This window comes from Coffea arabica, chromosome 4e, assembly GCF_036785885.1.
Source record: "Coffea arabica cultivar ET-39 chromosome 4e, Coffea Arabica ET-39 HiFi, whole genome shotgun sequence".
Lineage (NCBI taxonomy): Eukaryota > Viridiplantae > Streptophyta > Magnoliopsida > Gentianales > Rubiaceae > Coffea > Coffea arabica.
The window spans coordinates 7148629-7164216 of NC_092317.1; the positions used below are offsets into that span (position 1 = coordinate 7148629).

At 36.9% G+C, this 15588-nt stretch overlaps 2 protein-coding genes and 1 pseudogene across 4 annotated transcripts; all 3 read right to left on the minus strand.

Moving 5' to 3' along the window:
• Positions 1-648: 648 nt before the first annotated feature.
• Positions 649-4914, minus strand: LOC113742044 (cysteine-rich receptor-like protein kinase 15). 3 transcript variants are annotated; one of them, XM_072047427.1, is made up of 8 exons: positions 4164-4914; positions 2957-3118; positions 2701-2855; positions 2348-2558; positions 2029-2266; positions 1775-1925; positions 1347-1667; positions 649-1168 (listed from the first exon to the last, which is right to left on the minus strand). In XM_072047427.1, exons 1-7 carry the CDS (start codon positions 4912-4914, stop codon positions 1362-1364), a joined length of 1974 nt encoding a protein of 657 aa, XP_071903528.1. In that variant the 3' UTR covers positions 649-1168; positions 1347-1361. The 3 variants fall into 3 exon arrangements, with proteins under 3 accessions (XP_071903528.1, XP_071903527.1, XP_071903526.1); XM_072047426.1 differs by having other exon boundaries at positions 649-1150; positions 2029-2558; XM_072047425.1 differs by having other exon boundaries at positions 2029-2558.
• A 1034-nt stretch (positions 4915-5948) lies between these two features.
• LOC113742047 (G-type lectin S-receptor-like serine/threonine-protein kinase At1g11410) lies at positions 5949-9006 on the minus strand. The gene is made up of 5 exons (XM_027269744.2): positions 8298-9006; positions 7996-8206; positions 7667-7904; positions 7408-7558; positions 5949-7324 (listed from the first exon to the last, which is right to left on the minus strand). The coding sequence occupies exons 1-5, from the start codon at positions 8436-8438 to the stop codon at positions 7019-7021; spliced, it is 1047 nt and encodes a 348-aa protein (XP_027125545.1). The 5' UTR covers positions 8439-9006; the 3' UTR covers positions 5949-7018.
• Positions 9007-10144: 1138 nt separating this feature from the next.
• On the minus strand, positions 10145-11084 carry LOC140005434 (pathogenesis-related protein 1B-like; annotated as a pseudogene).
• Positions 11085-15588: the final 4504 nt, after the last annotated feature.

A 15588-nucleotide genomic window follows, 5' to 3' on the forward strand; every position in this document is an offset into this window, starting at 1 on the left:
TTTTTTTTTTTGTTAGCAATTATGGTATTAAAAAACTTTATAACCCTTTTTTTATGAGGCACTTTCCTTGACATCCATTTCTTCCACTAATCTTTTTATTGATTGACTTTAAACTCACAAAGAATTTGATAGCTTCACTTTTTTTTTTTTCTTTTCCAAATCTCTTCATCCAAAACAGACCTAAAATCAATAGATTTATTTGGGTAATTACACTGTGCCCAATAGAGTTTTAAAGTAGATAGTGTCTTTACCATTTTATGACCATTTGTTTCATGCAACTCATGTTCAACTCACAAAACTGATCATTTGAATTTGAATTATATTCAGTGTTGATTTTATACAGAACAACTAATCATGGCAAACTAAAGCAAAAGAAACTAAATTGCCTTCATGCTTGAATTTTATGATTCCTGATAAGTTGTCTTTCAGTGATTATTGATAACCACAAAGTTCAAAAAGCTAGTAGAAAGAAGAGTATTTAGAAGAAAAATTACAGCGTAAAATGAGAATTAATGACTTAATATGATGCAACGGAGAATATTGGGCCTCTTTTTTTCTTTGGTATAAAACAAGCGTTTGGATGCTGAATGTTCGGCCCAAAGCATAATCGCCTTGTCCTAAGGAGAATTCTTGATAGTGGGGAGGAACTGAGAAGTAAGAACAGTGGAAAATTTGATTGGGATGAGGTGAAATGCATTGTTCTACCTGGCTACATGTTTATCAGCACCATCACCTTGTATAATCAACCGTAGGATTGAAGTAAAATCGTTTTGACAACTAATCCTAGTTATACAAGCAGTGTTTAGAATAGCATTCCACCACTCAAATCATCTAGTTTCACTACCCAAGTTTGTACCATATAAAGCAGCATCCTCAAATGGCCATGAACTCAATTGCTCGTCTAAAAAGCTTCCACAGGTGAAAGGAAACCTTCTGCGATCATTATCAGAAACAATCAGATGACTTCTCACATCAATCCCCAGTTGAAAGTACTTCGAAAGTTCGATGTGTTGGCATTGACGAATCCTCGTGTCATTACACAGACAAGTGTCAACTGGTGTTAAAATACATCTTTGTTGTCTAAATGACAATGCTCACAAACTCTCAAATTGTTGCCTTTTTTCAAGCAATTTGAGCAGCTTTTCATGACCTGAATCAGAATGTTTACCTGCATGTCAGTCATTGTATTGCTAGTTATGCATTTGCATTTGGTTAGTCTTATTAATCTCCAAAGAATGAATGGCATATACATTAACATACCCAACTTTGTGATCCTTTCCTGGGATGGTTAATTGGTTATACTTAGCCCTTGACTTTGGAGTAGGAACAGAGAGTAAAAAACTTACATGGCATAAGAATATTCATCTGCCCTCTACTTCTGAAATGGTGACTTTATTCATGGAGCAATGTACTGGATTTTGAGGTAAGTTGGCATTCTTGAGACTCATAATTTCCGAAAAAGCTGGTCTCTTCGGAGAAGCAAGAACCATGGATTCGTTGAAGAGCATAGATACGACTTCTGACATGGTTGGTCTGTCTGCTGCCTTCTCTTGCACACACAACAAACCAACTTGAACGCATTTTAGTGCTTCAGGTTTTGGAACTGCTTCATTTAGACTAGAATCTGTAATATCTGAAAGACTTCCTTCTATCCATAAATCCCAGACCTGAAATAAAAAACAAGAAATGTGATGAATGATCATTGCTCAAATTAATGAAGCTGAAACATGGAATTCGGAAATATAAACGACTCGAAATATATTATGAATCTTACATGTCCTATTAAGTTCAGATGACGGTCAGAGTCATGGAAAGCAGTGTTTTTCTTCCCAGTTATGATCTCAAGAATCATGACTCCAAAGCTAAACACATCAGACTTCTCAGAAAAAATACCATCCATGGCATACTCAGGAGACATATAACCACTGTTGCAGCACCAAATGAAAATGATCATAGCTAATCTAGGGTTTCATGAAATGTGTAGTTCTCCTAAAAACAGTAACAAGAAAAAGAAGTCTTTGAACTTACTATGTCCCAACAATTCTACTCGTGTTTGCACGCAATTCATTATCTCCAAAAATTCTGGCGGTTCCAAAATCTGAAATTTTGGGATTCATGTCATTGTCCAGTAAAACGTTGCTTGGCTTTAGATCTCTATGGATGATTTTTAATCTAGAATACTTATGAAGGTATAGAAGTCCTTGAGCTACCCCTTCAATGATTTTCAACCGAGCTTTCCAATCTAGTACATCTTGCTTTGCTGTATCTGTTAGAAAATGTTGGAGTCTTTTCACAAACATACTTTCCGTTGACAACAAAATCAACATTACTAGGTAATAATTCTTACCAAAAAGAAACGAATCCAAACTTTTATTTGGCAAGTACTCGTATACTAATATCCGCTCCTCTCCATGAGTACAGTAACCTAGCAATTTAACAAGGTTTCGATGTTGCAGCTTGGAGATGACTGTAACTTCATTCTTGAATTGTTCTGTTCCATATATGGTCATTTTGTTCAGTCTTTTCACTGCAACCTCCAGCCCATTATTAAACTTACCCTGACATGAAAATCATTACTCGGGTCATGTGAAATGAGTGATACCATTAGGATTCAGTTACCTAAAATCAATTTTTAGAAACGAAGATGTTGTGTGAATCAGCTTTCAAAATGAAGCGGGGTTCTTAGAGGGAACTCTTTACCTTGTAGACAGGCCCAAATCCTCCTTGACCAAGTCTTTTGGCTTCAGAAAAATGGTCAGTGGCACTCTCTATGCTTGAAAAACTGAAAAAAATTGATTCATCGTCCTCTTTGTCACCGTCTGCTGACCATTCGACTCTTTTCAATTTATTTATAGCTGTGCAAAATAAATACTGCTCTCAGCCCATCTGGTTAGGATAGAGTGTCATAATAAAAATTGTTGCACCTTATCAAAAGAAATAAAAAAGAGTGAAGTACCTCCAATTCCACTAACTTTTTTCCTTTGCAAGATGCAATACAAAGAAAGCAGTGTAAGAGTTGCCAGAAATGGTGCTACAACACCAATAGACAATTTCAACTTCCACGTTGATTTCTGTCTCTTAGAAGAGCCAAGAGCAGGGGTTGGCGAATCATTAGGAACTACATTAGTAGAAAAAGAATCAGCTTTGTTTTAATCTAAATTCATTTGATTGGCTACAAGAGAGTGCTTATAGCAGAGCACATTTTCTTAATTAAACAACTTGAACAGATGATTGTATAATCTTGGCTACACAATATTGAACGAACAAGGAATAAAAAAAGGATGAAGATATCATCAATATACAAACATTAGATATTTCTACAGCTGGCCAGCCTGAAATAAAAAAATAACGGACAATTACTAATGGTCTCCACGCCCCAGATTCCAGGAGCGGTACAATACCTCCTGGTATTGCTCTTGCGTCCTAGCTCAATGACTGATCTAATTTGCACAATACACCGTTCAATCGACATATAAACGGGGAACCAATCTGATATTTGGCACTCCTGATGCAGATTTTTTATTACCATGTCAAATATCTACAAGTATTATGGCACAATCATCATGAAAGCATTGCATCTATTCTGGATAAGCACTAGCCAACAATCACCTAAAGAAGACATGGTCATTTCAGATGACTGTGCCTGATAAACTGTACAATATCATCAAATGCCAAACATCGAAATGTAAAGAGTAAAAGAGTCACGACATGGATCAATATATACTGATTAGTTTTAGAATTACATGTTAGTCCCAATATCAGGTATCCATGAATGCACTGCAATGACCTCTAACTAAACTTACCTCAAAATCAATATAATTTTGGAAAATTTTAGCATCCCTTTTGAGTACCATACCCATAGTTATAATCCAATAATCTATTATCACATAATTCAATAATTTAAAGTCCTAAAATCATTTTAGAACCGATATTTCTTTTACATATTTAACAGTGAATTGATACTCATCAATATGGGTACTACTCCATACTCAAAAGGTACGGTAGAAGTCCATAATTTTGCGAACTTTTCTGTTACCCTTAATGGATCAAATGGACATAAGGTCTATAAGTATATGCTATTCTAAGTTTAGAGGGCAAAAAATAAAAAAAAATACAGGGATAAAAGTATAATTATATAAATCCAAACCACTGCCAAAACTCACCTCCCATGGGGATATATAACAGATTCCCGGCGGTGAAGTTAGCCGTTGGATTATATCTCTTCACCAAATCAGCAGTCAAATTATTCGCAGCAGCCACGGACTCCAGCGTCTCCCCATCCTGGACAGGCCACGTAACAAAGTACCTGTATCCATTCGACACCTCCCCGCCGCAGGAGCAATTCACAGGCACGTTCAGGACACCAATATGCGGGACGGAAACACCATTTCCGGGATAAGAATTGAACCTCTTCAACCAAGCGGCACTGGTCAAATTAGAATAGGACACTTTTGCGATTGTATCAAAAGTTGTTTGGGTTGACGACGTGACATTGTAGCTGAAAACACGGGCTAAAAAGTTGTTATCGAAGCAGTCACAGTTAAAGGGTATGTTTATTCTGATTCCGGCCAGGAGTATATCCCTGCCGGGAACTATGCTGATATTGGCCCGGTTGCTGTCGGTTATGCTTGCTGTTGGGATGTTGAAAAGACTGGCAATGTAAGTTAAATTTTCGCCAGCCCAGGTGTAGTAGGAGCCTTGAGCTAAGTCGCAGCCTGAGGTGCAGCTTCCATGGACTTGTGAAGTTTGGACTGAGAATAGGATTGCGGTCCTAAGAAGTAGTAATCGCGGAATTAGTGTTCTTGATTTGGATGAGAAGAACATGATCGGATTGAGACTTCTTTGCTGGTAGAAGAAGTTGGGACTAAGGGGGAAGAGAAGTAAGGGTGAGAAATTTTGTGGGGCGTTGTCCATTCTTTGTTTAGCATTTTAAATTAATAATGTTTTTTTTCTCTTCTAGAGATAATTTTGAAAATAGTTCTCAATATTTGTTATCCAATCGAGTTGGAGAGGAAAATTAAATTTGAAGACGACAATTGCACAATATAATTAATAGCATTTTATGCGCATTTAATTGAAATTGAGACAAATTTGATTCATTGTGTGATACTACAACTTTGTAGGTGACAAAATTTGTTGAACTTTGCTCGTAGCATCTATATTTATATATATCAAATCCTCCTATGTTTATCCACCTAGTGGATTATTTTCCATATATTTCTTTCTTTCCCTTATTTGAACGTTGGAGATTTCATTTTTTGTAATTTTAGAGAGTTGCAATTTTGATCTCCAATATTTAAAAGATAGACTAAAATGATCCTTTATGTTTTGCAAAAATAAATTTAGTTCCATATGTCTAAAAAATGAAACAATTTGACCTCATATTGGTTTGGACAAAAACTAACTCATAGTCTTAATATAGTCTCATAATCTTAATAACTAATCTAATTTTTTACTACAAAATGAAAGAGAATAGAGGTTGGTGATGTGGTGGTGGTTCACTGAGTCATAGAAACAGTCATATTAAAGACAAAATAGAGGTCGATGTTGGTAGACTGAGTCATAGATTTCTAAATGTCTTTTGCCTCATAAATTACCCTACGTGCTAAGGATAAACAAAAACTTGAAAAGTTATATGTTAGGTTTAGTCGCCTTCTTAGGCTTGGTGGTGCGGGAGGTCAAGGGTTCGAACCTTGCCTCTCACAAAAAATTTGTCACAATATGTGACGGTTTTCATTGAACAATTTCGATGGAATTTCTACTCACATCGAATCCCCTCCCCCTCCCCCCTAGAATATGCTAACTTAGGTTATAGGAATTCCATCGTATCGACAAAAAAAAAATATGTTAGGTTTAGTCTCTGGTTTATTATAACAAAAATAGAGTATACAAGAGAGAGTATAAAATCTTAAAAAATAATTTCTAAACTCAAGAGGTACACCTAAAACTGAAAATATAAAAGAATCAAATAATATAAAAGATTTATATATGCCTTTATTTTCCACCATTTCTTAAAACAATTTCAACCCCATAACGATAGCATGATCCCTGCATTCTTGGGAGACTTCCTTAATACAGACGGGGAATTAAGGAGCACCTTTCTTTCCTGTTAGCTGTCCTGAAGCCAATTCAACAATAATGCATTCTTCTCGATTGATGGGAAGAACACCTTTCCTTTCTTTCCTGTTTGCTGTCCTCCTGATCCCAATTCAAAGCTGCATTGCCAAGTGTCATTGAACTTGATTTGCGACCTAAACAGTTTGTCGTGTCCCTGCCCTGCATCATCAAGCGAAATTAATCGCATAATTTCCCAACACCCCACCTCCATTGTCAAGATCCAGCACTTTCATGATGCCCTGTTATTCAAAATATTGTGGAAAAAGACACCCGTGGAAACGTGTTGTTAGTTCTTGTCTGGACCAAGAATTTTGGACGCTGTCATCTGCCAGTGCTACCCAACCATCGATCCCAAAGTCCTTCCATTCATTGTCCGTCGTTGCTCAGAGAATTGGAACAATAAGCAGCGACCCGCTAGGGAATAGTTGCAGCAGTAAAATGCTAAATAGAACCAGTCAATCAGCACTGGTCCACCTAGAGGATGTTTAGCTTTAAAACCGCTGTTTCAGAGATGTGAATTCTCCTCTGTATGTGAAAATCTAAGTAGTACTACTCAATTAGTAATAACTAGATTGGACTGCTGCAACTGTTTAAGTAAAATAATGTTTGATTACTTGAATAATTAGTCATCAAACTCAAATCCAAAACCAAAACGAATCCACAAAAGAATTGAGACTGATTATCTGCAGTGGCCACCCCTGAGTCCCTGACCTGAGGACACGGCCTGCTTCTCACCTTCCTCTGTATGCAATTACCACTTACAACTTGCAACATCCGTCAGTCAGTCGACAACGGGTACGTCCTTTTGTCCTGGGCTATTCCTATCTTAAGGACTAAAATTTGTCCTAACCCACAGCTTGGTGAAACAAAGTAGGAAAATATAAGCCTGGCCAAGAAATAATCATCTACCCTGCACATCTGAAATTGTGACCTCGTTCAAAGAACAAGATTCTGGATTTTGAGGTAACTTGGTATTGTTAAGAGTCATAATTTCAGCAAAAGCAGGTCGCTTTGGAGTGGCAAGAGCCATTGATTCCTTGAGGAGCATAGATACCACATCTGACATTGTTGGTCTATCTGCTGCTTTTTCTTGCACACACAATAAACCAACGTGAACATATTTTAGTGCTTCGCTTGTTGAGATCGTTTCATCCAAACAAGAATCTGTGATTTCTGAAATTCTTCCTTCTGTCCATAGATCCCAGACCTGGAATGCGACAAATGATCATTCCCAAATTACTGGACTGAAGGAAACGACACAAGTAAAACTGCATTGTACAGGTAACTCACATGTCCTATTAAGTTCAGGTGACGATCCGAATCGTAGAACGAAGTGTTCTTCTTTCCACTCATGATCTCAAGAATCATGACTCCAAAGCTAAATACATCGGACTTCTCAGAGTAAATCCCGTCCATGGCGTATTCAGGAGACATATAACCACTTTTTTTCTCGCAAAAAGTAATCATCTCAATTAGCTTAAGCATGAGATCAGAGATTGGATATTACTCGGAGCAAAATAACAAACAAGAAGATATTCCTTCAACTTACTATGTCCCAACAATGTTCAATGTACTTCCGCGCATCTCATTCTCTCCAAAAATTCTGGCGGTTCCAAAATCTGAAATTTTGGGATTCAGGTCCGCGTCCAATAGAACATTGCTCGTTTTCAGATCTCTGTGGATGATCTTTAATCTAGAATACTTGTGGAGGTACAAAAGCCCCTGAGCTACCCCTTCGATGATTTTCAACCTTCTTTTCCAATCCAAAATATTCTGCTTTGCTGCATCTGTAAGCATTTTTAGAGTATTCTGATAGTTGTAAGCATATAGCTTACTTAAGCAAGAACAAATGAAGGTAAATAGAATTCTGACACATACCAAAAAGTACTGAATCCAGACTGTTATTCGGCAAATACTCATATACCAATAAACGCTCTTCTTTCTCAATGCAGGAGCCCAAAAGTCTAACAAGGTTTCGGTGTTGCAGCTTTGAGATCACTTTGACTTCATTCTTGAATTGTTCAATTCCATGTCCTGACATTCTATTCAATCTTTTAACTGCAATCTCTAGCCCGTTAACCAGTTTACCCTGAACCATGTATTAACATTAAAATTAAGCACATAAATAGGCTTTTTGGACTTAAAAGTTAATCGTTTCAAGAAATGTTTAATTAGCTTACCTTGTAGACAGGACCAAATCCTCCTTGACCAAGTTTGTTTTCCTCGGAAAAATAATCTGTGGCAATTTCTATGCTTGTAAAACTGAAGAACAGTGATTCATCATCTCCTTTGTCATCAAGATCTGGCCTTTCTAGGCCCATGAGTTTTCTAAGGTTACCTTTTCTATTTCTCAATCTGCAACACCAGAAAAGTAATGCAAGAGCTGCTAGAAAAGTCGCTACAGCAGCACCAACAACCAATAACTTCACCCTTAAATTCTTCGATTTCTTTTTTCCACTGGGAGGCCGGCAGGTAACGAAGGAGAAGCAGGGACAGGAGCAGGTGAAGGGCCAACAGGAAATGAAGGAGAGCCAGGGGCGGCAGCAGGTGAAGGGCCAACAGGAAATGAAGGAGAACTAGGTGCGGCAGCAGGTGAAGGGCCAACTGGAACTGAGCCAGAGGCGGGAGCAACTGAAGGGCCAGAAGCAGCAACCTGCAATCAGCAAGTTGTACTCTTTCATATACTTTCTTTCATTCCATAGTCTCTCATTTAACATGATGTTAAAGCAAATAATTGAATATTAGGAATCCGTGTTTTGTGCCGATCTGTGCCTCATCAATTCTTAATCCAGGCTTGACATCGGTTGAGGGCCCGGTCTCCTCCATTTTTCCAGGTCTCAAGCACAATGAATCGGCCTAACTATGCTCCAAAAGTCTAACTTTCGTCCTAAGATGCGTTCAATTAAGCACCTTTTTGGTTTATGCTTATTCGTTTCTTTCCTTTTCTCCCCCCTAACATATCGACTTTATTTATTTATTTTTTAATTATACAGAGAGATTTGAGATGTACCCCGTGATTAGGCCCGTCAATTGGGGCTAATAAGTCGGGCTTTCATAAGTTCAAGTTCAACTCATTTAATTTAGAACATTTTCGGGTTTCAGATTATGAGTTTTTGGTTCATAAATGTGAAGCTCATACTCAACTCACATAATATTCGGGTTGTGAGCTTTAATCGGGCTTAGCCCAATCTCATTTAATACTCTTTAATTTTCTTAATATAATTACTATAACTATTAAGTTGTAAAACTAATTTAACATTTACAAGACTATAATATTAAAACTAAACATGAACAAATAATAGTTCTTCAAAAGTATATAAACCAAAACTTTTTCAACAATATTTATATTTAATTCGTTCAAAATGCATGAAAAATAGTAATAAAACATGCGATCATAAGCCAATATATCTTTAAAAGTTGAAACTTTTTTTATAATATTGTGATTTGAATCCAAACATGCTTGATGATTTCTGTTTGTAGATCAAAAAGAGATAAACCAATATTATGTCAACACAAAAATTTATTTAACCAATAAGAAAAGTTTGAGATTCAGTTATGCATCACTAATATTGGCTCTCAAGAAAGCTCATGAAAGAGTCTTTAGATGTATTTTTATATTTTGTAATATATATATATATATATTTAGTATTTAATAATAATATATTTGGCTACCTAATTATATACAATATCAAAATATAAATATTATATATATATATATAATTAAAGGGCCGGAGTGAGTTTAATAGGGCCCAAACTCGGCTCATATTTAATTCGGAATTAATTTTTAGGTTTAATCTCAGACCGATTCACTAAAATATCGAGCTCATCGGACTTTTTGTCGGGCCGAACGAGCCGAGTTCGCCCATTGATAGTCCTACCCGTGATCTTTATTACTCCACCCACATGCATGTTATTGAAGTCTGTTCTAGACGTTCAAATTCAAGTTAAGCTAAGAATTATCACTTAAGAAGGGTATGAGAGGACTAAGCACTGAGAAAGACAGAGATAACACGTCTAGACAGGGGGATCATAACTGCAAATAAGGACGCTGACCAATGGAGTTGCCAGGGGGATGATAACAGCAAATCACGAACCACCAACCATCATTTGTGCATTGAACCCTCGCAGCCCAGGGCAACTGAGCTGTTCCAAATCACCGAGTGTAGTTCTGGCACTCCGGTTCTGGAGCACATGCGTTGGAGTTGTAATCGTAGTATTGCTTCGCACTCACACACTGATTGAAGGCATCCCTGGCCGTGAAGTCTCTGCTGCCTTCAGCTAAGTTCTCACCGTAAGGGCCCCAAATCCCGTCCAATTGCAGTAGTTTATAATCTGATTGCCGTAGTTATGTGCATGGTTAGCAATATCGGCTGATACCGATACGTAACGGCTGAGCCGTAACCGGAACGGAGGGGATCGGTACGATACTGATTTTCAAATACGTAACGGCTGAGCCGTAACCGGAACGGAGGGATCGGTACGATATTGATTTTCGAATCGCGGATATTACCATATCCGCGATGACTCACTCTGACTCGACCGATATTGGTCGATTCGAATCCGTAATGCATGATATCAATTGATATATCCGAATCCACTCGGAGTCGATTCGGATATTTTTTTAAATTATACTTTTTTTGATATTTTTTAATTTTAATAATTTTTTCAAAATTTTTGGAAACTTTCATGTGCTATAATGCAAATATTACCCGATATTCAATCGATACGCTGCGACGGATGTGGAACAACCGAAACTGTGATGCTACCACGACCGGCGATGACGAACCATGGTTATGTGCATAGGCAGCCACCGTGTCGTCCCAAGCTATCGGGACAACACCAACTTGGGCACGAGCTGCGTTATGAACATCGAGATAATCCTGTTTTGAGTTTTGAGCTCCAGATGGCCAGAAGATTAGAAGGTGAATGAAGCTAAATAGTGCTAAGAAGATCTTAAATGATCCCATTTCTCACTACTTCTTTTTGCGCTTTGAAAATACGAGAGCAGTGAAGTTGTGCGATTCTCATCTATAGCCTATGCAATGAGTTTATTTATACAGGGAAGGACGTCGGAAAATTTTGGCTTTTGGGTTATACAAAGGTTTATATCATATTTAAGGAAGGAAAGGAAATTATCTTAGAGTATTTAAAAACAAGCTTTAATTAAATATATATATATATATATATATAAAGGGGATAGAAAGAAAAGAAATAAGTCATGGAAGACTAAGAAGTATCTTCCAATGAGACTCGGTCGAGTACAAACAAGTGCTATGTATATGGTAAACATTCTCGCAACACTTGTACATGTAACTGCCACTCGTATTAACATCAATCATTGCTCTCTCGCGGGTCCCCGTTCCTATTTCCTTCCCACGGATTGGGAGTATTAGAACCTAAATCACATTCAAGACTCAAGTTTGCGATCCATCTCCATGGTTCAAGACTCAAGTAAGGGTGAGAAATTTTGTGGGGTGAGAAATCACATTCAAGACTCAAGTTTGGCTTTTCAAATTTTAATGTGTGTTTTTTTTTGGGGTCTCTCCAAAGATGGTTTTGAAAAGGTTTTTAATCCTTTTTATGTAAGCGACTTGGAGAGAAAAATTTGAAGATGCAGCTATTTTTGGATATATTTTTTCTGCACGGTTGCCAGAGCAATCACAACGTATATATAGTTGATGATTTACATAAATTTAATTGAAAGTTGAATGAATTCGATTCCTTGTATGACACAACTTTTAGGTGACAAAATTTACATACAGAATCCATGTACTGGATTATTGTCCACATTTGGATATCTTATTTTTGTGGTTCTAGAGAGTTGCAATTTTGATCTCCAATATTTGGAGGGTAGACTAAAATGATCTTTTTTTTTTTTTTTGAAAAGTGACTAAAATGATCTCTTATGCTACTCAAAATAAATTTAGTTATCTATTGTCAAGATCAAGCACTTTTGATGCTGCCCTGTTATCCAAACATTGTGGAAAAAGGTAGCCTTAGAAGCACGTTACTTCTTGTCTTGACGAAGACTTTCGAACACAATCATCTGTTTGCCAGCAAACCATCCATCCCAATTCCCGCCAATCATTCCTGGTCCGTCGCTGCTCAGAGAATTGGAACCATGCCCGCTCGGGACGGGAATAGATGTAGTAGTAGTAAAGAAACGAAATAGAACTAGTCAATTAGTACTGGTCCTCCTAGAGGATATTTTAGCTTTTAAAACCACTTTTTCTGAGATGTGAATTCTCCTCTATCTCTATGTGTGGATTTTCCTCTGTCGTGTTAATTTCTGGACGTTTACCTGTTCATCATTAATACAAAGTTGACGTTTCCGAAAAGAAAAAGAGTTTCTAATAACATGTTTCGTTTCGTTAATGTCAAACTAGTTTTTACGCAGAATGAAGAAGAATGGTCGCTCAAGAACCGACAACGCTTATTGGAGGACTCCATGATATGATCTCTCCATTGTGCAATTTCACTGATTCACTATCTCCTAGTCATGTATCTTTAGCCCCATAAACAGAATAGTTTTTGGCAACGAAGTAAGCGATTGTACAAGAAAATGTTTCCAAATTCCTGTTTGATGAACTGATCATTCTTGCTATCCCAATACTCCCATTTATATATATGTTCAGATAAACAACTAGGAGCTGAAGTCTAGCTTTTCGATTAAGGATCAAAGAACATGAAACTAGAGCATTTCAAGCAATTTAATACTATCATATTCTATTCCTATTAATACTGTCTATCATTTCAGAGTTTGTGGACCTGACAGTCGAGTCCAAGCCGTTAAGATAGAAGTTCACTAGAAGAAAAAGCTTTTGATTATCGGTATATAATGGAGAAATCAGACAAAGCTCTTTGCTTTATTAAGCAACTGAAAACGACAGGCACTCCCAGGAAATTATACTTCCCTCTTTCGTTTTGTACCCAGAAAAAAGAAAAAGACGGCCAGAAGCATGTAGCCGGTGGGCATCGCCCAACGGGGACCGCTGGAGACAACAGGAGCTGAAGTCTGGGCGGCACTTCAAGTGTTTGCGTGTGGTCGGTCCCTTGAGTAATATCCACAGAGAATGACATGTATTTTCAGGAAGAAAACTGGGGGAAAAATCTAGGAGATTGCAATGATACCATCATACCCCGCATCTACATCACCCAAAATTGCTCAAAAGTTATTGAATCAGTCCAAGATTCAATTTAGAATTTGTTCCAATCACCGTTTAAACAGTTATTCCTCTTGACTAGTTGGTAAGATTGATGAGATTTACGAATTAGGTCATCATAAACACATTTTCCAACCCACCTTTTTTATATTCTCAACCACCTTTTTATCTCACATACATCACATCACAAAAAATGCTACAGTAATTATTCCAAATAATTAATACCCTATCCAAACAATTGTTTCGAAACTCGGACTGATGGTTAAACTAGTGAAGTGGTTGGGTTAAGGTTCAATCGGTTCAACTCTGATCCATTAATTTTTTAATTTTAAAAATAAATAATAACAAATAAGCAGAAATATGTATAATCAACACAAAAATCCTAAATTTTAAATATCTTTTAGAGAAGTCATCAACCAAAAAAAAGAAAAAGTACTTCATAAAAGAATTAAGAATCAACAAAATTATGAACAAATCTATCCAATATTTTAACTTAAACAAGGAAGAGTTTAACTTCCCCAACTCAAAAACAAATATGATAGAATTTGTAAAATTGACTCCAAAAAAAGTAGAAAAAATCATGAGTATGAAAACAAAAGATAGAAGAGGAAAGGAAAAACAAGTTTGCTCCTTTGTCTACTGAGTTCAACTTCATGATCATCTTCACCGTTAACAATGTAAAAGAAGAGAGGGAAGAAAAGAGGGAAAAAAGGAAAAAAAGAAAAAAAGAGATGAATGGAGCTTGTATAGCAGCTCCCAGAGGTGAAGATTCTTAAAAGAGAAGAGAATTGAGAGTTTCTATAATTTTTTCTCAATACATGGAGTATTTCAGTTTTGCCAGACTAATTTTCCTGCGTCTGTGCATCCCGCCCCCTCCAAGAATACATAAGAGGTAGAGAGGTGATTCGAACACACGATTTCGGGACCTAACTAAACTACCCTGAGACCATCTGAGTTAATCTTAATTGACAAAAAACTATGAGACCATCTTAAGATTTTCGTTTTTTTTAACATAGGGAGTATCCCTATTTTGCCAGACTAATCTCTCTATGTCTATGCACCTCGCCCCTCAAGAATACATAAGCGGTAAAGAAGTGGCTTGAACACACGATCTTAAGACCTAATTAGGTTATCCCGATATCATTCGAGCCAACCCAAGGGATTTTTAAATTGTAGTTGAATTAGTCATTTTGTTTTGAAGTTTGACCAACTAAGGTATTTTCTTTAATTCGAGAAAAGATGGCCCAGCATCCAACTTAGTAGTAGTAGCAAAAAAAACAAGTTTGCTCCTTTGTCTACTGAGTTCAACTTCAGGATCATCTACACCATTAATAATGTAAAAGAAAAGATGGAAAAAAAGAGGGAACAATGCAAAAAAAAAAAAAAAAAAAAAAAGAGAAGATGAGTAGAGTTTGTAGGGCGGCTCCTAGAGGTGAAAATTCTTAAAAGAGAAGAGAATTAAGAGATTCTTTAGTTTTTTTTTCAACACAGGGAGTATTCCAGTTTTGTCAGACTAATCTCTCTGTGCCTGTGCACCCTCCCCAAAAATACACAAGCAGTAGAAAGATAACTCGAACACACGATCTCGGGACCAAACTAGGCTACCCCGAGACCATCTGAGCCAATCTTAATGGACAAAAATCTATGCTAAGATTTTCGTTTTTTTTAACATAGGGAGTATCCCAATTTTGCCAGACTAATTTCCCTGTGCCTGTGCACCCCGCCCCTTAAGAATACATAAGCGGTAAAGAGATAACTCGAACATATGACCTTAAGACCTAACTAGGTTATCTCGATACCATCCGAGCCAACCCAAGGGATTTTTAAATTTTACTTGAATTAGTCATTTTGTTTTGAAGTTTGACCAACTAAGGTATTTTCTTTAATTCGAGAAAAGATGGCCCACCATCCAACTTAATTGTAGCAGCAAACAATTAGTTGTCGTTGTTAGGCTTTGATAGAGCCCAGAAGCTCGAACAATTGAGTATCCTATAAAAGAAAAGTCCAAGGCCCAAGTCAAAATTCATAAATCGGACTTGACCTGTTTAAGCGATTTATTCCGGTTCACCAATTTTGATTTATTTTGACTGATTTTTTAACTTTTTGGGGTTTTTCATAGAATTGGACCAGTATCATGGTTAGTTTGTGATTCGATCGATCGAACTGACTGATTTGGTCCGATTCTTAAAATATTAATGTTTTGCCCTTCCACAGAATTTTTAACTAAAACTGTTATATGGTCAAAAAGAAAATGCAAAATGTGTAATAATTAGAATTTAAAGTGTAAACTAAGAAACAACACTTGTAA